General features: G+C 41.8%; 1 protein-coding gene across 1 annotated transcript in view; it reads right to left on the minus strand.

Annotated features, from left to right (window-relative positions):
• The window catches only part of PTPRT (protein tyrosine phosphatase receptor type T), a 1,693,536-nt gene that overhangs the window by 260,301 nt on the left and 1,409,082 nt on the right, over positions 1-24,153 (minus strand). Inside the window, exons 17-19 of the mRNA XM_078652140.1 lie at positions 15,718-15,866; positions 12,997-13,074; positions 12,805-12,840 (exon numbers count right to left, since the gene is read on the minus strand). Of these exons, the coding sequence (XP_078508266.1) occupies positions 12,805-12,840; positions 12,997-13,074; positions 15,718-15,866 (263 nt within the window). The remainder of the gene's footprint in view (positions 1-12,804; positions 12,841-12,996; positions 13,075-15,717; positions 15,867-24,153) is intronic.

Raw genomic sequence — 24,153 nt, forward strand, 5'->3', positions numbered from 1 at the left:
ACCGGGGCACAGCACCGCAACCACTATGCTCCACCTTGTGGATGATGCCCTTAAAGCTCTAGACCAATGCAAGACCTGCCTTTTAAGCCTCCTAGATCTTTCATCCGCATTTGACACTGTCAACCACGATAAACTTCTCAAACGCCTTAATCTCAGGATAGGTCTGGATGGGGCGGTCTTAGAATGGTTCAGGTCTTTCCTCCATAATCGTTCCCAGAGATTCCTCATCAACGGCAACCTATCAGCTCCCACCCCGGTCATGGTTGGAGTCCCCCAAGGATCAAACCTGTCCCCCACCCTCTTTAATCTTTACCGTGAGCCTCTCACGAAGTTCTTCGTATCGCCAACATCTCATACAACATGTACACGGACGATACCCAAATATACATCAAGATCTCTTCACTTGAGGAGAACCTCTCCCTGAACGAGACCCTGAAATTGACTGTCCAATGGCTAGCCACTAACCAATAAAACTCAACGCAAAAAAAAACCAAATTTCTCCTAATCTCCCCCCTAAAGCCAACCCCGAGATTCAGTTGTGGATCAAGGCAATCACAGCCCTAAACTGCCCACCGACCATTGTGGACTCTGCCAAATCCCTGGGCATAATCCTAGACTGTAACTTGGACATGCAGGACCACATCAACTCAATGGCTAAAGCAGGAAGATTCCACTTGAGCTACCTTTGAAAGATGAAACCTTTCATTGAGGCTCCAGACCTAAAAATGGCAGTTCAAGCACTAGTCTTCTCCAGGCTGGAATAAAGTTGCTCCACCCTCACTGGTCTACCCAAGATCTCGCTCGCACCCTTAAAAGCTTGCCTCAACGCAGCCGCCAGACTACTCACCAGCACTAAGAAATTCAACCACATCTCTCCACATATAAAAGCACTGAACTGGCTCCCCCTAGAGGCCATAATCCAGCTTAAACTGGCATGCATCACACACCAGGCTCTTTACTCAAACTCCCCTGCTTATCTGGCACAAAAACTAGTGGTATCTGGAGGAAGCAGAAACTCCTGGTCCGCCAGTAACCTCGTATTCCAACCCGCCTTTTTTCAGAAAAAAAGAACCTATAATAGGGCATTCACCGGGGCAGCACCTAGAATCTGGAACTCTTTCCCACCCACCATGCGACGAATCCCTCCTCTAGCACGCTTCAAGAAGGAGGCCAAAACCTTCCTCATGGGTAAATTCCTTGCCTAATGCCCGCCATGCCTGACCACAAAGCTGATGTTTCTAGGACTATCGTTTTTCCAGATAACCAACCCTCCCCACAGAGAATCTACGGGGCCTTTAATTTCTTTACTGAATCTAATTATGATTGCAATCCTACCTTGGTATCCCCAATTTCCCCTATGTTCCCCACACCCCTGTCCCTCCCCATCCCTTTGTACAGTTTCTGTATACTTCTGCACATTGACTTTGTTTTGTACACTACTGCTGTTTACTGTAAAGCGTCTGATACTCTCATGGGTCAAGTTCGCGCTCTATAAAACACTAAAATAAATTAATAAATAAAAAAATAGGAATAGGACTTTGATAGAAATTATTGATTTTAGAGGTAGTCAGTGGAGCATAGCTGGATTCAGGCAACTGCATCCTCTGTTCATATCCCTACAATTGACCTAAACACTACAATGTCAATTTTTGTGGGATTGGCTTACAATGGATACTGTCAAGTCTGGAAGAAGGCATTCTGGCGATTGTATTGTTCGTGGTGATGCAGGAGCATGATGAGCTCAAAGTGTCTAATTCCTGACATGTCACTCTTTCAGATTGTGTTTGGAACATTCAAGTTCAAATTTGCTCTTCATCCGTTGTCTTTTACTGCTCTCAGTTCAGCTTATAAACTACAGTAACAGCCAAACTGTATATATGCTTGAACCGAACATTGGTACTTATTTATATTCCGTGATACGTTTAACAACTATATATGAAATGGTAGCTGTCCAGTTAGCACGAGTAGTTTCTCCTGAGTTGCCATTGCCACAGTAAGCAAATTGCAATAACTCAAACTATACAAATATCAACTATTGAATGGTTTTTATAACAGAAATATAATGTTCTGCATGTGCTGCATTTTATCCAGTCCTAGATTTCTCACTCTCAGGTCCTGCCCTCCTACCTTCTCCATTACCAAAGATGCTCTGCTTTATTTCCCATTCACATTCTATCCAGTTTAGGAGAGCGCATGACAAAATGAGCTATTTTCTGTAAACATTGCTGGATTTTAAACAGCTTTTAATATTGAAATGCTCACCATACATTGAAAGGACCAACCAGTCATTTAAAAAAGATAACTCACAAATGTAAAGGTCTAGGACTTAAAATAGGGGTGGAGGAAACTACATACAGAAGAATGAGAGTTGTCAAGACAGTGAGAGTGCATAGGATCAGAAGTGAAAATCCTAAAACAGAGGTACAAATTACGCTTCAATCGGTAGACAGACGAGACATTCCTTCAAAAAATTACAGTCCTAAACTCAGTTTCTTATAAACTCGAGACTCAACTCAACGGATGGTCAAACAATGCATGGACAAACAAACTTGTTATGAATTACGACGTACTGGAGATCCATTAGTAGCGTCAAAATATACTATACTGCATCTCATGCCTCCCCGGTGGTCATGAATCTACCTAGAACCCTCATTGTCTGAAGAAAGGATGTAATTTGACTTTGAGATAGCAGAGAAATTGAAATTTACCAAGACACCAAAATCAGTCACTATATAAAACTGCCACCCAGCAAGAAGATTATGGAAGCAATAATTGATTGGGATTCCATTTTATGCCTGGGAATGTCAAAAAATCCTTGATAAAAAATGTAAAATCTGCAGAAAACGCTGGTATGTCTGAATGTTGTTTGCTTCCCCAATTCTCATAAAATTGAACCAGCTATGAGTCAAATGAAGATTGAAGTTCAAAACCGACTTTCTAATACCTAGAGGTCTATTTGGACACACTGCTAACACCTAACCAAAATGAAGGTCATTCTCAGGAGCGGTTGCGTTGGAACAGAGGTGGTGGGGGGGTAAGGATTACAAAAGAAAAATAAGAAAAGAATGTATTACATTTTCCTTTGCTGCTGCAACGCACCACCGCACATCCTTCCTCCGTCCTCTTCCGCACAATCTGAAAGGAGTACTGGAAGCACTCAGGTTTCTGTATTCTCCCAGCCAATCACAAACCTGCAGGAGCAGCATCGTGATTGGTCTGAGCGTCCTGTTTGGAGGCTCATGCAGTGCAGGGGGAGGCTGGGCATGTTTGCCTCGGGGCTGTGCAACACAGCGTAATGGAGAACATGCTCAGTGTGCATGGCAGTTTGGCCGGCCCAAGAGAAACGACCAAACCGTCATTCTCACTTAGAGGAGTGCTAACCACTCCTCACTCTGCTTGCACGGACCCCTGTCCCCGCCCCAAACCAGCTCCACTTAGAAAAAAAATGATTATAATGTCATGTTATTATCATTTTCTTTTGTGCACGGCTGAATTAGCAGTTGGGTGACACTCCTCCGCCTTAGCGGAGGAGCCCCCACTGGTCATTCTGTACATTCCATCACTGCATCTCATGGCTATGGTTTTGGATTTTCCACTGAAAATGGAAGCTTCATCATGCAAGAAATACAGAGTTTGAGAATGACCAATTTCCGCAAGACCCAAAGGATGCCTGCACAAAAAAGTGCATTGAACTCAACACTCCGGTTAACCCAAATCTTATTCAGATCGCTATATTTGCTGTGCTTTCTCATTGGTAGTTTTCAACGTGCATGACATTACCTGAAATGGCACCCTACAAATGAGTAGAAGCAACAGCAACAAAAAACAATCACAAGTAAGATAAATTAAGAAAAAGTAGTTTAAGCCGATCTCTTCTAGGTATAACAGCTCTTCCCTGTTTCATGTTCTGGTATCTATCCCTGGACTTCTTCAGAGCATTACTTAGCATATCTTTTATATCAGCAGCTCGGTCGGCACATTCTCTCCAATCCACGTATTGAAATTTTCATTTCATTTTCATTCTTATTCGGTGGCAAAATAACAAGTAATTGATAGATTCATTATCTTCAACTCTTGAAATTTAATTTAGATTGCTCACAAAAATAAGTCTACCTAGTTTGGAATTATTTGAAAAAAAAACCTCCTTTTACTTACATGCAAGAAAATTCATTTGAAATTAGTATGGAGTATAAAACAATTAGCATGGAAAAAGCAGCAATTCCGGTGCATTTCTGAACTGAAATAGCGTTTGGAATTCATCCATGTCTACATCCGAGAAAAGCACTATAGGGACCTGCAGTTAAGAGTGTGCCTAGGAGACGAAGACACCCTGAGGAAATCCTAAATTAGAGGTTTGATATGGACCAGGGGTTGAGCCCTTTATCAGGAGCACATCTGCCTTCCGAGTCATGGCTGTGAAATTGCCTTCTTAATCTATTTGGCACTAAAGCCTCTCTGTGCCCTGTACTTCCCGGGAGACTAGGAGCAGGGGGGTTATTGTATATGTCGATAACAGCAGCGAGAAAAGGGTAGTCTTAGCAGCCACTTCAAGCCAGACCACCATTATTCATCTCGGCCCCAACAATTTGTTCGGCCAAAAGCTCTTACCACCATTGATTCTGAAAATCTAAGTAGTAACTCTCCTAGTTTTTCAAAAAGTTGTTGCCTAATGCATAATGATAGGGCTCCCTGAAAAATGTGATCAGTGGCTCCTCGGTCTCCCATGTCATACGGCTATTTATTGGTCTTGGGAGGAATTGGGACATCCTGAAGGACTGGGGGCCCCTTGAATGGTAAGGGTCCCCCCTGCACCGCAGGGGCTGCTGGGGCCTGTGTATGTGCTTGCTTTTCACATTAGAATTCTATGTCATCATCCTGCTTGCAGAAATGGTAGATAAAAACATATCTCTACATAAATGCAAACATCTCTAGGTAGTTCAAACTAGTAGCGGGTTCGGCACCAGCAGCAGAGGTGGATGTGAGCTTCTAAGGCACAAGTTCACATATCATGTCATAAATATGAGATCATTATATAGGATATAAGATATATATTGGCTGTAAATAATAAACTATTCCTCGAGACTGAGGCGGCTCATACAGAGATTGAGTGACCTGAATAGACTGAAGAATTAAGCCAATTGGGTGAGATTGCATCTATCGATTTAAACTGACTTTGCAAGTTACCAATTATGGTTTGGATTTTCAATTATGAATGGCCAAATTAAGTTTTTTAAGTCAGACAAGGGACTAACAGTGTATTGAATGGTACACCCAAGATAGCGAACAAAATGTGGTATTGTACCAGGACGGCGCAGTCTTTTCTTAACGCCCCAGTTATATCCACCACTAGGAACATTTTAGGAAGCTTTAAAAATCATGGTTTCCCAATATGTTTATTGTGTATCAGCAATTGAGAAAGGCATACAAGCTGAAATGCGTCTTGCTGAATAAACTATTGAATTGATGTCAGAGCGTACCCGTGAGTGCCTGTCTCTTTTTCCCTTCCCCAGGGAGACTACTGTTTGTATGTATATGTATATATATAAAAAAGCCTATAGCATGCACAGTAAGTTAGTTAAGCCCAGCCCAGAGCTAGTCAGTGGCAGTGACTGGCTCTTGAGGAAGGGTTTCTTTAAATGTAGTTCCTGCCGTGCTTGTAAATTCGGACAAAACACTACCCACTATGACAATCCGTTTTCTGGCATCAAAACTGAAATAAAAGGCAATTTCAACTGCCGCACGGAGTTTGCTGTATATGTCTTCACTTGCGCCTGCGGCTTGAGCTATGTGGGTAGCACGAGGTCGCAGGTGCAAGTGAGGATATTGCGGCATCTCCGTGCAATAGTGAATCATGATTCGGCCTACCCCGTGGCACGGCATTTTGACTCGGTACACGCCAGGGACCTGGCGTGTTCGAGTTATTTTGTCATCGATGCAGTGCCCCCGTTGAGACTGGGTGGCGATAGGGACAAGTTACTCAGGAAGTTGGAGACGCAGTACATAGTGGCATTGGATACCAAACAACCATATGGTCTCAATGCCACTGAGGACTTACACAATTTTCTGTAAATTTTCTGTAAATGTCCCCCCTAGTGACGTCTTTATAATGGGAATTTATCTGAGGACTTCCACAATTTTCTGTAAATTTTCTGTAAATGTCCTCACCAATGACGTCTTTATAATGGGAATTTATCTGTTTATTTAATCTTCTTAGTTTTTTGGTTATCGTATTATTGGGTCTTGGATTGAGGATGTAATATGTTTCCAATATCAATAGCCCATCGAGCAAATAATTCAATTCACATGGCAATGATATACTGTTTTTGAAAACATCTGAACAGTGTTTTGATAGGACGTGTGACTCTGGATATAACAATATCTCCTTCTTAAAAACTGTATATAATGTGAAAAATTAAATCCTCATTATCAGTTTTACTCATCATTTTTTCATGAAAGAATGGTCTTTTTTTCTTACATTTTTCTCACTCACATTCCACACATGTACATTTGAGCACAATCAATGCGGTGGTTATTTTATATATATATTTTTATGTATATAATTGTATATAGGTCTTGATATTTATGATATTTTGTGAATTCATGAATTTTGAATTTTTAATAAATATTTTAGACATTTGCTCGTGGGTTCTATAAATAGAGTTGTCACTCAAAGGTTTACATCACATGACAAAGTGGACCAAGGCTTTCACTGTTTAATATTACCTGGTTGTTGGTTTAAATCAATTTGCATTAGTCACTTTATATAATCTGCATTCATGCAGTAACAACAAAGCACCAGTCACTTTAACAGCCCCTATTTTGGGTATCTGCATTCATGCAGCTATGATATATGAAAAAAAACGTCTAAGAGATTCGTGCAATGATTCAGGATAAAGGGGAGAAAAAAATAGATTTACAAAATGTTACAATACACATTTTTGTTTTAAATCACTTTATGACGCGATACAGTTTTTGTAAACAGATTTGATTTGTTTTACACATTGTATTATTTTTCTTGCTATGTTGTGTTAAAGTAATTACAACAAGAAAAGTCGTCTGTTTTCCCATCCACAATCTAGCACCCATTTCTATGTTCATGTTCACTGTCATGTGATGTTCGACAGGAGGTGTGGCCCTTAGGAAGGGTCAGGGTAAAAAGCATATATAAACAACAGGCTGACTGTTCCAACGGTGTGTGAACAAGAGTACATGGTACTCGAAACGCGTCATTTGAAAAGGTCTTAAATAAATTTAACATCCTGCCTGAAAACGCGGGGTCTGCTCTCTTCTTTCGCTGCGCCGTTGGCGTGGAGGTTCGAGGATTTGCTGTGCATATATATATATATATATATATATATATATATATATATATATATATATATATATATATATATATATATATATATATATATATTTATTTACACATATATATATTACCTACTGGCAGTCGCCAGTAGGTAGTTATAGGACCTACTTTCCATAGGAAATCCACAACATTCTATTTGGAATAACTTTGGCGCCGGTGGACAATCTTTGCAAATTTCTCCATGAAAATGGCCTGCTCGGTTCCGCTCCTTCCCTGAAAGTTTGGGGGTGATATGTCAAGTGGGGGCCGAGAAAATTGGGGATCCCAAAACAAATTTTCCCCATGCAATTTTCCATAGGGACCTTTAGCCAGGGCTACAGCCCGAACGGCTGAACTGAATTACACCAAATTTGGCAGAGAGGTAGAGTTTGTTTCGCAGATTGTGCTTTTTGTTAAATGGTGTAAATCCGTTTAGTAGTTTCTGTAAAAATGACAAGTAAAATCATAGCGGTATCTAGAGACAGAGTTCTACACGCGGACGAAGATCCGTTCAATTACGAGCGCGAGCTGTATGCTGATTGTCTGTCAACACTCAAAACCAGGAAGTGTTGGCGGCCATCTTGTGCCTCGGTAGCAGCGAGTCACAAGAAAACAGTAAAAGAAAGTTGAAAAATAAGGAAAGGGGGCAGGGTAGAAAAATGTTGACCCTCTAGGCCTGCTGAGGGGGTCGCACATGGATCTTTTGGCCCCCCAAATTTTTTTTTTTACATTTGAAAAACCGCAGGGTACGCGTATCGTACCCGTATGCGGTGGAAAAGGAAAAAAAAAACTAGAAGTCCGTTTTATTCTTAATTAGCTCCCGGGGGAGGGGGCAAATCCCGGGGGCAATTTTTTTCTATAATGGGGCGTTGAAAGGTCCCCCGAGCCCCGGGGAACGCCACCCCCGGGGATTTATTTTGAAGTATGCAGGGGGGTTCACGGCCACATGCTCTGGGGACCGCCACCTTCCTGGGGCAGTAATATTTAAAATTGGGGGGTCCGTGACGGCACGGTGCCCCCAGCCGCGGGGACCATCATCTTTCGGGGCTTTTTAATGTTGGGAGGGGGTCGCGCGGCCTCCCTCCTGGAGCTCTTGATGGCCCTGGGGTCCGACACCTCCCAGGGCCTGCTTCTGCAGTGTCCCGGGGTGCCTACCCCCGGGACACTGCTGATTGCTCTGGTAGGGCGGGAGGGTGGCGGCTTCCACTTTAGTACAGCAAACAGCTTTCCTATTTGAAAGAGAGAGCAAGTTAATATGCTGTCTTTTTTAAGTAGGAAAGCAGATTGCTTTTTGTTAGAGAGAGAAGCATATAAACTGGTCTCTCTGACAAAGCAATGCCGGCTTTCGAACGACGCAGGGAGCTGGCTGGGACCGTGGGGGTATTGGGGTTCCCCACACAGTCCCAAATGTTATTTTTTGAGTCCCGGGGGATGGGGTCCCTTTGTAGCTCCTTAAACATTCGTGTGGCGACTCGCTGTAGTTTACCAGAGTGTGCGGCCACTGCATTCTGGGAAAGTAGGTGGGCACGGGAGTTGCCACGAGTCTAGCAATGGGACATTAAATCCTCATATTCTTATCTCTGTGTCCGTGTGGTTATTATGGTAATTTTCCTTCTATTTGACAATATTCTCAGAAGAGATGCTTCTTCTTAGAAAGTGAAAGTAGAATGGTTAAAATGGGACGGAACTTTCAACAGTTGGAATAGGAAGTGTTATGAACCAATGAAATCTCTTCTTTTAAAGTCTCATGGCTTTGCGTACGCTTACGATGTGGGTTCGTATGACGTTCCAGCGCGATTTGTGTAATTGCTTTTAAAAGTAATATACGATTGTTCAAAGTTTAAAAAAACTATTTTCATAGGTGGTGCAATATCATTCAGCTTCGTACCATAATCCACTGGGATTATCTATGTGTGTGCATTTTGATCTGACTGAACGGCAACTCAGTTGAGTTTGACTGCGCCACTACAACTACCACAGACCACAGGGGGGGCCGCGCCCACTGGGCGGGGATTTTCATATTGATGCAGTGCCGTGAAAATTGACGCTTTCACCAGTATCAAGCCAGGAGCCCCATTAAAGATTTGTGGCAGATATTTACCGAGTGTTGGGTCTTTTCTACAGCAGGCAACTTTTGTTGGTATATATATATATATATATATATATATCTAAATCACTTGGCATTGTCCACTCCGGCACCACTTACCTGAAAACAACATGCTTTCTGGGACTGGTAGTTCACAAAGAACACATGAGCTACTGTTGGTGAGTTACGACTTTAAGGAGGAGGCGAACCTTGCTCTACCTGCAAGGGGCGGGACACATATAAAGCGGCTGTTGAAAATGGCACCTGTTAATCATTTGGCGCTGACGAAGGCCGAGATGGCCGAAATGCATTCGCCTGCAGAATTGAAATAAAGGTGTGCTCCTGTTCTCCCCCAACGTGGTCTCTGCTCTTTCTTGCAAGGAGGTTGTTTGTGATATCTATATCTATATCTATATATATCTATATATATATATATATCCAACACGATAGTTTCAAAGTATTGATGGCACTCCACTCAGAGATTGTTTTTCAAGTTATTTTAATGATAACAATTGAGATCGCCTACGCGTTTCGAACTTCAGCGTTCTTGATCACGGCATAATTTTAGACCTAAAATTATGCCGTGATCAAGAACGCTGAAGTTCGAAACGCGTAGGCGATCTCAATTGTTATCATTAAAATAACTTGAAAAACAATCTCTGAGTGGAGTGCCATCAATACTTTGAAACTATCGTGTTGGATGTAAGCGGGAGACTGCCTCGATCCCGGTGATGGCACCAGCGCAAAAGAGCTCCCCCTGCGACGAGGCAGAGTGCGAGGGAATATATATATATATATATATATATCTATATATATATATATATATCTATATCTATATATATATATATATATATATATATATATATATATATATATATATATATATATATATATATATATATATATATATATATATATATATATATATAGATAGATAGATATATATATATATATATATATATATATATATATATATATATATATATATATATCCAAACAGGTTCCCGGGCGTCTCTCGCAATCGCACTTCCAGCTGGTCAATGCAATGCTTCAGAGAAAGAGGGGAATACGGACACCAATTGTCGTGGTGTTGCAGGTCTTTATTTTTCAAAGCCTCGTCAGACGTGTTTCGGATATCAGAGTATCCTTGTTCAAATATATATATATAATAATATGTGCGTGAGTGACAAGACATTGGTCCTGAAGAATGCTACGAATTTACATCATTTAGCAGAAACATGTTGACCTAGTCAGATAGAGAACATCCTTATCCCTATTGTTACACTGTTTTTAAATTCCATCCATTGGGGATATTGAATAAAGTTATTTTGCTCATATTAGGTGGTTTTAACTCGCACATATTATTTAGCACTCTGCCCCTCACTCACATATCACATTGGAGTACAAAACACCTCACACTCCTATTCTAAGGGAGAGTTGTAGCCCACATTGTGCACCTTGTGGGCACTGTGTGCAAGAGGGGACCCAATGATGAAGCATGTCACCCTATGGGTGAGTGAGGGTTCTCGTCTTTAAAAAGCAAATGCTCTTTGTTTTGGTTTAGTTACCTGGTGTTCATTTTTTCCTTCCTTAACCTTGAATAACCATCCGGTACCTTTTGTGAGAAATATATGTTGGAGTGGTACCATGGATGGTGATAATTCTCCATTAGAAACCCTGTTGTGATTTAATAAAATTAATCCAAATATTTGTTTCACACTAGAGAAAAGGGGCTTGTTTAGACCAGATTTCTCTATGGAGCAGCTTATGCGCCACTGGTAGCCCTGGCAATTACTTGTGCATAGCTCACCTGTGTGCAACCCAGTCTACTAAAGAAAAACCTTTTGCTTGGTTGAATTAATATATGTATCCGAAAACTGAAAAGCATGTATTTTTTTTAAAAGTGTGTATTTTCAGAATTCTTACAGTTAGCTGATGTTTGGTGACAAGTGGCTAGATTTCCCAAATATATTTAAAGTTGATATTTGAGTGTGATAATTAGGTCAATATCTTTGTGACAGGGGCCTTGCAGCTATTACTTCCATGTATTAACCCTTTAGAACCATTGTAAAAAGTAATTTTCGAATTACTGCTGGTGCAATGAGTTTAGCACTTTTGGTAACCTTGAGTGGGGTGGCCGCTAATATAATATAGTCTGATTTGGTCACAATTACTACACTTACAATATTAGTAGCTTGGTATGATTATCATTCAACATAAATAGCTCTTATTACCAAAAAGGTTGGCGACCCCTGGTTTAGACTATGGTGGATGGTCCTCAAGCCATCTAACCAATGGTGGCCTTGCCTCTACCCCCAGGTGGAGGACTGCCCGCCACACTTGCAGATCACAACCCATCTGGCAAGGATCTCTTTGTTTTCAACAAATCTGCCTGTGTGGTGGATGCACTGAAGGGAGAGCACTGTAGAGCAGAACTATATTTTAGGCCCCAGTCAGCAACATATTGCAAAGCAGTAGTTTTTGTTTCAGATATGCAAAACACACAGCCCTGAATGCACAGGGAGTTTCACCCTAGTGGTCAGAACTAATGTTTCTTTTGTCTATGATGGTGTGGCTCATGTACATTATGTCCAGGATATCATGGGACACTAATATAATGAATAAAATATCAAAGAACAACATTTTGAAATGTAAGTGTTTATAGATTTTGTATACCCAACTCCACATCTATGTACCTTGACAATATATCAATTGTCAGGGTACAAAGAGCAGAGGAGTAAAGAACAGTAACAGTATACTTCCCTCTAAGCCCTTACCTTTCAATATTTATTTTGTGCCTCAATGTTGTCAAAAGTATTAGAGTGGAACCATATTCTTATATTCAATAGACAAGAGTAAAATCGTTTAGGACGGTTTCTTTCAGCGATTAAGTAACTACTGGCAGAAACCCAGTCATTCAGACATCTTTAAATACTGTAGGGGGACTGCAAGGTTTGTGACTTAGCACCACCATTTTTGGCAGATATCCCTCATAGGACGACCTCTAAATGAACCCAAAGAGACATTTTGCATCTACTCAACCACCCATTTTCTGGTAATGGGGCCATATCTGATGTTTGTAGAAGCAGTCTTACACCAACTTACTAGTGGCTCTCTAGATGACTACTTATTATTGTATTGCACTGGAACAGGATTAAACACAACTTAAGATGCAAGGGTCCAGGTCAGGTGTTGAATCTGAAAATGAACCAACTATCGCTTGTTATGTAAGGGCACCGGTTACCCCCGTCCTTCTGTAGTGCAGGAGTGTTAAACGAAAATGGTAATAATTACATAAATATATACATAACCTGGTGCTATGCCTTCCTGCATATGCCCTCTCCACACATCATGCTCACATCTGTGTTCTTACCTATCAAGGTGGTTGACGGAACAGTATCTGATGAGACTTTGGTGTGTAGTCCAGGGAGCAGATGGGGATGCACAGGGTTGAAGAAAAGGACAGGGTGGGGAAAGAAGAAATGTAGAAGAATATTTAGTTGGCATCAAAATATTAGTTCGATCGTTATAAAGCAACATAAAATGAACAAATAGATACAGATACCTGAGTAGTAGGAATTCAAAAGAGATTTGCTCTGAAGAGTTTTGCTTTGGACAGAAAATGAACAAGGAGATGATGATGCTGGGTGGGAAAAATAAGGAATATGATTTAGAAAAACTCACAAAAACGACATGAAGAGACACATGCACGACAAAGATATCATCTAATTTACTTTTTCGGGCTTTAATCTAGTGTTGTTGTTTTTTTCTCTAGGATTAAACAACCAATAGAATATTTTTAGGTTTGACTTATTTGTGAAATGCGGCTCCGAACAAATGCAGATCACAATCAACAAGTTTGCAATCGAAATTGTTATTAAGGCAAAGAGATTAAATGCACACAAAGACATAATTGTCATTAGAGTTAAAAATAAATACTACATCTCACAATACCCAGGTACATAATACTGAAAACAGACCCCCCTAATTAGCCTTTGATTTGTGACCTATTTGATGTCACCTGTTTTGTTTGCAGCCACTTTGGTTGAATCAGTTGACGTGACTAGCAACTGGTGCCCTAAGTCCGGGAGATTTCATGTCCCACATTGGCAAGGCACTACTATTCTAGGAAAAGCATGCCTGAAAACAGGGGGGCTCCATGACAGGAGTTTGGAGATGGTCTCTGCGAGTACCACTATAGGTAAGTCTTGGTTGTACTAGCTGGACGATCCAAACAACTCTTTAAATCTGCTGCATTTGTTAAGAACGTGTAAATCTGAAGGCAAAAACACAACCATCCTGATCTGCACAATCTCAACGTCTTTATTGGTGTGTTTTCTTACCTTCTAAATAGCAAGACACTAGAAAGAATAGCTTACTCTAATTATTAGATGTTTCTCTGCTAAATATGCCTCTCACTTCAAACCAGGATCCCTTCATTCACAACATTTTTCTGTTCTAAATGGAAAAACAACACCGATCACTACAAATCTAAAATATTCTCACTTACACTCACGAACTTCTCCTATTAACCCTCGAGGTTTCCCATTTAAGTTTGAACATTAATAGCAGAACCTCCGTCTTTCAAACAAGGCGAGTGAAGTATGTCAGATGAATAAATGCTATTCTCTGCTGCATATAAATGAAGTAGCCATCTTATTCTAAAAAAATTCAAATGAATTGTTATTTAAAAGACATGAAGGTATTCGCTATTACGTGGGGTGAAGCTAGTCCTAAAACACGTTGATTTAGTTATTTTTGAAAATTTACAGTTCCATGGCCACTTAATGGTCTGTCTCCAGTTGAAGTGCAAAGTGTGACGAGCCAATTCATGTAGAATATACATATACAGTTTTTATAAGCAACAACAAACACGAAATACACAAACTAGTCAACTTCCATCTTTTAGAGTGGTACTCTTTGAGAGGCTTTTGAAGAATAGCTCCAAACAGAATGAAATTTCATCAGTGAAAAGCAGGACGGTGACTGACTGTTTGTCTTGTACCACAAAGATGCACTCTATTTAAAAATCAATTAAGTTTTTCTTTTCCCAGGGTCAAATGGCATCTTTTTTGGGATATAAACTGAGGCATATAGAACATCTTTTACAGAATTGAAACTGAGGAACTCTGCTATTAATCTGTTTTGCAGAACGGAAAGTGTGTGTAAATGTATGTTTCTAAGTGGGCTCTCTCTTTTTCTACGGACTTTCGACCATGTTGGGGTAATAAGTAAGAGCCTGATGTTAATGTTGACTAACAGTGTTAGTACGTTGTCATGGCGGAGTACTTTACTCCCCCAATAGTGAGGGTACTCAACCCACCACCCACCACAGATGTTTGCCGGCCCAGTGTACATCTCTTGCATTTACAAGAACCGCCCTGTAAATGCAATGAACGTGTGTCTTGCTATTTTGTCAACGTGATGGCGTCCCACAGCAGAATTTAATTTTCTTTTTTTATTTTCATTTAAAAAAATCCCAGGACTCCATCACCATATAAGTGTTCTCCCATGGCATGGGGGTCATTGAAAAGCTTTTATTTTTTAAATACAGCCATGTTTAAATGTTGGTTTGTAAAAGTAAAAACAGGCTATGTATCTGCCCACGCTCAATTGGGTGAGAGGACACATGGCCAAACCTCTGATGGCCCTTATTTTGTCAGCAGTCTGAGGAGTATCTAGGTGGTGGAGATGGAGTAGTCTCCGCTGTCTACTTACTGAAGGCAGGTGGATCTTCAGGATGCCATAAAGGGTACTCCATCGCCGTTGCAACAGAGTATCCTTTCTGCTAACATCATAGTCAGGTCCTACATCTGGCAACATTCTGGCCAACTAATTGGTAAGAGGCAAATGCTAGAAAAGGGGAGGCAAGCACAAAACATTGGCTACACATTTGGGTTCAGTGTCTTGAACTTATTCAGAGTGTTGAATATGTTCGCCACTTTGACATATAGCTCCTTTTACCCGTGCCTCTCATTTTTAGGTCTCTCTGCTGACTTTAGACACCATCTTCTCCAGTTTAATGAACAAGAGCCCCGTTTTAAGGAGTGTTTCAAATCACGCAGCCCATTCGAAAGCACTATTTTGTAAAATGCTTCTGTTAATAACCACCACTATGTCCTTTTTTGCATGGAGTACACTGCAATGGTCTTCTTAAGTGAAACAAGGACACATGACCTATATTGGGTTTGTATTGCACCTCTTGGAGGTAGGGAGATGATAAAAGGTTAATAGTGGAGTCTTTTTGGACACACAAGGACAGCAATCGGTCATCAGCACAGCTTACTGAATCCATTCACATCTTGACAGCTCGCGGAGAAGGCCTCATCATTGGCTGCTGGACCCAGCTTGGCGGGGCTTTTATCTGTAGATGCAATGGGGCCCATCTCTCTCTGGGTGCTGCTCTGTGTTTCCTTCTGCTTTTTCGCCAGTTTCCTAAGTGAAAGAGAGAGCATCGGACATCAGTGCAACAAGATCGTTCACTGGCATTAAGTCATAAAAAAGAATTTCAGTGTCCCAGAATCAAAGCATGGACTACTGAGGACTTTAGAATCCGTAGAACAGGGAAAGCAGGTGAAAAGTCATCAATCGCTTCAGAGTTAAAAAAAGGAAAGTGAAGGGAAGTTAAAAAAAAGGTAAACAGGGGTGTTAAAGTTAGAAATATGGTGGGGAGGCATAAAATGTAGACGAAAGTTAAGGAGGGACATCAGAGTTGGAAAAAGGGCAGATAGAGGCATCAGAGTTAGAACGAGGTCAGGGAGTAGTGTCTGCTTTAGAACAAAGGTAGAGAGGGACATAGGTGTTAAGATAATGACAGTGATCGACACAAGAGTAATGATGGGTATAAGAAGAACAGTTGATGACACCTGTCAGGACAAAAGCAGCATCAGGAATTAAAGTCACAACAAGAACAGTAGATGCCATCAGCCGTATTGTGGCTCAATTCAAAATTAATTAAAGTGATGGCGCTAAACTTGACATGAGAAATTCATATATTATCGCTGACCTTTAGGAATTGCAGAATCAATTTCCCTATAGAGCAAAATCGGAGAGCAGGGAGAATAATGACACTCAAAATTATGCAAACCATAGGCTCTCAACGATGTGCTGGTTTCCACTCCTCACCAAATTATGTTTGGTCTTCTAATGAAGTGGAGGGATGCCGGTGTTGAAAAAATTAAGATTTATTCCATACACAGAAACCAGCACTCTGTCTCCGTCTTATTGCTCCAAGCCAGCAAGGTAACTCCAGTCTGGAACTCACAGCGGCATGGCTCCATGGCAATAGAATACATGACTTCAACATTCCAAGCAAAACAAAAATGAGTAAAAAGACAGCAAGCCAACTAGCCCATAACAGGAGTTTTGGTAGGAATGAAAAAATCGTGGGCCCCCCAACCTGATTCCTAGGACCAGTGGGCAATGCTATCATTGAGGACAGGTTGTCACGCCCCTCGCCAATAGCTATTTATGTAGTAGCACTGTTAGGCCCTCAGGAGAAGTTTACTCAGTTTTGGTCAACAATTCAGTAAGGTATGCATCCCGTGCATCTATGTTAGTGGTGCCCCTGGGGGGTTGAGGGGAAAGACCTTCATGTTGCTACCTCGGCAGCAGCCTATTTAATGAGATCTTTCAAACAAAGGTATAAAGAGGGCATGGTATCAGATTTCCAAGTCATAGCTATGTGCCATTTCACAAGCAAGAATGCTAAGTCAAGGAAACAAACAACATACTTATTCTTATGCATCTGTGAGACCAGGCCCAATAGGCAATGGTTAGCCTGACTTATCACCAGTGAGGGTATCCAGGAACTATGCTGCAGCCTCAGAAGAAGAGCCAGGTCTTGTGCCTCTCCCTGAAGTGCGTCAGCCAGAATGAAGTGCGGCGGTGGAGGGGTTGAGTGTTGCAGGCTTTGGAGCGGAGGTTCCTGGCAGGTTGGTGGAAATGTAGGCAGTGGTTCATGTGCATGGGTCCTTAGTCGTAAAGGGCTTTGTAGACGTGGGGCATATCTTCTGTATAGAAATCCAGTGGAGGACCTTCCGGTGCAGGGTGATAGATGTCCTCTTGAGTAGGTTGAAGATCAGACTTGCTTCTGCGTTCTGGATTGTCTGGGGTCTTTTAATGAATTAGGTGGTGCTGCCTGTGTAGAGGGCTTTGCCGTAGTCCAACGTAGTCCAACTGGCTAGTGATGAGGGCAAGCGTTACCAATTTCCTGGTGCTGAGGACTGCACTTAAAGACTTTGTCGAGTATACGGAGAGTGTGACAACAGTCTCAGAATACAGTGTTGACCTGATGTTCCATGGATAGTTCATTGTCAAGGATGAAGACGAGGTTACGGGCATGGTCATTAGGAGCGGGGTTGGTAACGAGTTTCGCTGGCAACCAGGAGTTGTTCCAGAGTGCAATGTGTCTGCTGAAGAACAGGACTTCGGTTTTGTCCATGTTGAGCTTCAGGCAGTTTTTTTTATTCACGCTGCGATGTTCTTCATACAGTTGTGGATGTTGGTCTTCGTAGAGGTGGGATCCACTGAGAGTGAGAGACGAGTTGGGTATTTTGGGCGTAAGAGATGATGTTGATGTCATGGGATCTCGCGATTCCTGCAAGTGGTGCCATGTAGATGTTGAAAAGAGTTGGGTTGAGTGATGATCCTTGAGGGATGCCACAGATGGTGTGCTTGGCTTGTGAGGTGAAGGGGGGAGATGAGCTCTCTGGGTGCAACCCGTGAGAAAAGATGCCATCCATCTGAGAATGCTGTCTGTGATTCTCTTCTGACGCAGTCGATTAATGAGTGTGTGGGGGAGATGGTGTCGAAGGCTGCAGAGAGGTTGAGCAGGATCAGGGTGGCTGAATCTCCTCTGCTGAGTAGGATGCGGATGTCGTCTCTTTCAGCTATGAGGACTGTCAGTGTGGTGATTGGCTCTGAAACCTGATTGAGAGGGGTCCAACAGGATTTCTTCTTTTCAGCTGTTCGGTGAGTTGGAGGTTGATGGCTTTCTTCAGGACTTTGGCGGGGAATGGGAGAAGTGGGATGGGCCGGTAGCTCTGGAGCTCTCTGGGGCCTGCAGAGGGCTTCTTGAGGAGGCGCCTGACCAATGCATGTTTCCAGGCATCGGAAAATGTGGCTGTGAGGCCGGTGGGTGCCCCCGAGTGGATGGAGTTCATTAAAGTAGTTGTGTTCGGTCTGCTGAGTTCCCATGAGGTGAGCAGGTGGTCGCCAGTATTGGTCGTTGGGATGGTAAGGAGGTCGGTAGGTTGGGGATCAAAGTTTGTGTAGATGGTTGCTAACTTGTTGTGGGAGTGTTTGGCGAGGGCATTGCAGAGTTGCTGAGAGGGTGGGATTGTGTTTTCAGTGGCTGACAGGTGGGTGAACTCTCTGATGGTGGTGAAGAGGTCCTTTGCTTGCTTGGTGCTTGTCTTTATCCGGTGGGTCAGGGCCTGTTTTTCGCAGCTTCGAGCTGGAAGGGGTAGTTATTGAGGGCGGATTTGAAGGTGGTTTGTTCAGTATGGTTCCTGCTGGTACATCTGGCAGATATAGTTAAATTGTATACATTTCAGGTGGGAGTTCTTAGATACACCAGCACTTGCCCCAGTTCCTGATCCCCTTTGCTTGTCAGTTAGCTCACAGCTGATGGAGAGCTTCCATTTGTCTGACAATCTGAAACAGAAGTGGCCATTCTTCAAGGGTAGGGCCAGGGGAGACTGGCAGACAGCAGCATCTTTGCAGGCCGATATCAAGAGGTAGGCCCGGGTTCCAATTCCCCTAATAACTGCTCCTCCTGCTCCAGTAGGTGCCTCACTTTGCCGCCAAGCCTGGGTTCAACCTAAGGATCGGATGGAGCGAGGTCCTCTCATCAGCAGCGATTCGAGGGGCATCCTAGATGCAGCACGATACTTGTAGGCAGGCAAGGCACCTGAAGCTCATTCAAGGGGTGTCTGCCTCATTGGCCATTTTGGTCATGCCCCCCGGCAACAGCTTCATAGCAAGGATGCCTTCACAAATGGGAATTAGGACAAGGAAAGCAGTCCGCATCAGGGCAGAACAAGGATGCATCACCCAGCACAGCCAAAAGAGTGGAGTTCTCAGTTATACAGCTAACATAATCTTGCCTCTCATATCACTTATTCTTTCAATCTACAGAGTCATGCAACAAGGTAATTTTTACTTCGCTCACAGTAGAAACTCTGGTTCTGACTTAGAGTTCGATGGACAGATCACTCTTTCAAAACCATGATGGATATCCCATTCACTGTATCACAAGTACCACTGGATGAAATGCACTTGTGATAGGTGGACAGGATAGCCGTCACATTTGTGATGGAGTAACCCTTCTGCCAAACTCTAAATCAGGCCGTCTCTTACTTTGGGTTGCCTCATGTGTGCCATCGAACCAACAGACAGTTCTCCTCTAAGAAATGCAATGTCTTATCCTAAGAAACATGTGGGACCTCAATGGTACCTCTTCCACTATTAACATTAGCTTGTTTTATATAGTACCTAATATTGCAATTCATTTTTGCTGTACAGCATTTGTCGCTAGTACACAATTGAATGGTTCTCCTGAGATCTGCTCAACCTTGTTGTGCTCCAGTTGCAAAGGAATATTTCAGTACCATTTATAGCCCTGTGAGAAGCAAGCCTATAAAATCAGTGGAAGATGGGGAATGACACGGAAAGAAAAAACAGAACATGTGAAAAACGTAAAGGAGACATTGGCCGAAGAAGTGGAGCATAAACGGTGGAAGAGCAGTAGAGATAAATGTGTAGGAAGAGGAAGAGAGGGAGGACAAATGAGGCGAAAAGAGAAGAAAGGAGAAGAGCAAAATAGAAAAGAGGGATAGAAAATCATAGTACTAGCTAAGAGGGAAAATAGGAAGGAAATAACGGAAAAAAGTGGTGGCACAGAAAGATACCAGAAAGCGTTAAAGGAAGGAAGTGCTGAGGAAATGTCAGAAAGAAAGCAACAAAAAGGAGAAGCCTGTAAGAGGCAAAAAGGTGAAAGGGAATAGGAGAAAAAAAGATGAGAATGAAACTACAGTGGACAAAAGTAAAATAATAACATCAGTTTTTAAGATCATCAGGCCCAGGCACCACGATCCACTCAGCTTCCTACACATGTCAACTTTGATCACATGCCCCATTGGTTCCTCATATTACCTCATTGCCTCCCTCTTAGTGTAAGCCACATTCTTGCTAACAGCTGCCCACGTCTTTGCACTACAGAGCACTACTTCAGCTGCGGCGGTATGACGGTTCCACCACGGACAGCATGATGGAGTATGTTCGAGCTACATGAATCAGCTTTAATAGCAATCACGCCTGACAAGTCCTGTGCTGCTTCTGCGGTTCCCCTATGCCGCAGGCCACTAGCAACTCCCCATGTCTTCAGAACATGAAATGAATCACCTCCACAAGTCGCCTGAGCCCAGTCTAGTTAATCCATCTAGGGACCCAAGATGCTGCCGGCGAGGCCAAATCTCTGCATTCATTTCACTACCTCCCAAAAGAGAAAGATCACAGCGAATATGGGCGGGAAAGCTGCTGCTTCTGCAGGCAGGATTAATACCTAACACCTTCAGCAGATAAAACCTCTGGCATAAAAGAGGCGAGAACCTGCCTAGGAATATAATAAGCAGCCGGGGTGAGGGCGCAGCAGATGCCTCTCCCGCTGCCAACAAGCCAAGCGAGCTGGAGAGCTTCGCCATCTCCTTTGGCATTTGGCTTAACAAATTTTGTGCGTGCATTGGCAAGGAATTCTCTTTAAATATTTATGGATGACCTTCTTTAAACAGTCGCGTGAAACAGACCCTGAGGCTCAGAGCCGCAGCATAAGGGATGGATCAACGTGCTATCCATGAAGGAGGCCTGCAGCTGCGCATCACTAACCGCTGGGCGCAGATGGACTTAAGCAAGTGTTGTCCAAGGTGGTTAACAAGACACTATCAGCAGTGCCAACGAAATATTTAAAAACTACACTTAGGGCAGGGAATACTACCATCACATACTAACATCACAAATCAGAAGTCTCAGGGCAATAACTCCCAAGAGGGGACATAAATCCAAGCATTTCAGCCAATTTGCATCCCCGGCATACTGTTTTTTTTATTTTCACGTTATTTTGTAACATAGTCGTCTCTGCATTTTCTTTCCTTCAATGTACCTATTATTCGATATTCCATTCCTTGTTCCAGCATGTTGTTTTGCTCCTTTCCTCTTGCTAGCTGAGCCTCCTCCTTCTTTCTTCTGCTTTGATAGGGCTCGTTGTCTATTTCCTTTCATTTTCTACGTTATTTCATATTTTTTCTTTCCTTCATTGCTCTTTCTAGTGTTTCCTTCCTTTGATCAGGAAGACCTTCATTTTGTCATTAATTCCATTTTTGTTCTAAAACTTGCCTTGTGCCTTATCATTTTAAACAATCATTTATTTACCTGTATCTTAATTTAGTTTATCATATATTATTTCTACAATGTATGTATTCATTTTCCCTCCTCTTTTCATTTTCATATCTCTTTTTGTTTCATTAGTTGATTTCCAACGTTATTTCGTCCTTTTCCTCATTAACATCGTCTTTTTAATGCATCTTTACTACTTTACGTAATATCATCAGCATTATTTAAGCCATACATTCTATTTTCTATTTAGTGTGTTTAGTTATTGTCATTTTTAAATCAGTTTTAAGGCTGGGGGCATATTATCAAGAACGGAGTTAAGATTATCGCCGCTTTAGCGGCAGGAAACTGCAGCTAAAGCAGCGATAATGGGCTTGATAATATGCCGTAGAGAATTCCAATAGAAGCCCATGTTCACACCAGAAGATGGGCTTCTATGGGAATTAACAAGGGCATATTATCAAGCCCATTATCGCCGCTTTAGTGGCAGTTTCCTGCCGCTAAAGCGGCATTAATTTTACCGCCGTTACTTGATAATATGCCCCCTCGTGGTCAATATTTGATCTATTATTGTTACCTTTATGTACCACACTGCTGTTCTTTATACATAGATTTTTAGGTCGAGCCTAAGCAGTGTATGCGCTTTCTTTTCGAGACATGCTGTAATCAGTATATTTGGTGACACTCCGCCTAGTGCCTTTTTATTGGTTTGTTGGCTTGTCTTGTGAAATCTCTTTCTGCCTAGTGATTAGTGTGTGTTGTTGTTCCTCCTTTTAGTTATTTGTTAATTTGGCCTGTCCAGCACTGCCTAACTACTGTAAACTTGCTACTGTTGAAATGAAGCATTTGCTTTACAACTCTTTTTTTTTGGTTGCTTAAGTTGAACGTGGATGCTGTTTATTTTTTGGACCAGTATCCCCCAGCCTTTCGTTTCTGTGTTTTTGAACTATTCTTTTTTTTTTTTTGGGGGGGGGGGGGGGGTCATTAAAGTGAACTTTAAACGAAAGTGTTGCAGTTTATTTTTTCAAGTTCAACAGGATGCAGATTCATTTTTGGACCGGTGGGATGACGTCTATCTTTTCAGCGTTTTGGAACTGGTTTGTGTTTTGTTAAAGTCAACTTTAAACAAAAGCGTTGTCCGCTGTTTCTTTTAGGGATACCTTATAACAATATTGAAAACTGTAACATTATTATAGATTATTTGGTGCATTTAGTTACGTTTCCATAAATAGTTTTTTTGTTTACAGTTGTATTTGTAATATTCTCTTTACATGTGGTGGCAGCCTTAGCAGTGATCTACAGTTTGTTTGCCAACATTGACATCCTGCTGTTTCTGGCAATTTAGTCAATGTGTATCCCACAGATGCTGCAGGCAGAAAGATGACGATCTTTACTACAAGCCTGGTTTGTGTTTTATTATCCCATCCCTGTTTCCTTTCACAAAACGTCTACAGAACATGTTCATGTTTCACACGATTGCAGACTTTTAGGCACACTTCTCCTTTCTTGTAAACAAAAGTGAATACCTTAAAATTTGCTTAGAATGTAAAAGCAGTAAACAGGAAAATGTATACTATTGTTATAATTAAAAGCTTTTTGAAACAAAGTGGTGTTGCTTTTATTTTAGAGGGGAATTCTCGTTTCTGTATATACACAAAAAAATGTCAATAGTCCTGCATACTTTTGTGCAGCAGGCACATGCACTATGCATTATTAAAATGTATAACTTTAGCCTGCACCTAGTATATATATGGAAACCCTTATCTCTATATAGCCGGCTCCTACCCTTAAGCGCAGGAAGTGCTTCATATGAACATTACTGCAAAATCCACTTTTATTTAAAATTAAGCATTGCCACTGTAGCTTCTAACCCCGGAGCACACTCACAACAAGGCAAATTACAGGCAAACATTCCCAAAATAGATAGCCCACTTGTAACATGCACTTTATACATGTTTTTATATACATCTTTTCTAACACTTCAACAACAAACATACATATTACAGACCAAATCTGTTTCTCTTATCTCAGTTGTAATTCACTCTTATATCACTCTCTCTCTCTCTTACACATACCTGCACTCAGCTGTCTCTTTCTCACTTGTTTCTTTAAAAGCTGTCTCTTTCATCCTTGTAGCTCCTTCTCTTCTCTTCTCCTCCCCTCTCTCTCTTTCACACACACATATGCAAGGCTGTCTCTGTCTACTTTACAATCTGTCTCTCTCGTCTCTGTTGTAGATCCCTTTCATTCTCTCTCTCTCTTTCATATATACACACAGCCGCATCTCTCACTTGCTTTTTCAGAACCTATCTTTCTTCACAAAACTTAAGTT

Source organism: Lissotriton helveticus, chromosome 7 (assembly GCF_964261635.1).
Source record: "Lissotriton helveticus chromosome 7, aLisHel1.1, whole genome shotgun sequence".
NCBI lineage: Eukaryota > Metazoa > Chordata > Amphibia > Caudata > Salamandridae > Lissotriton > Lissotriton helveticus.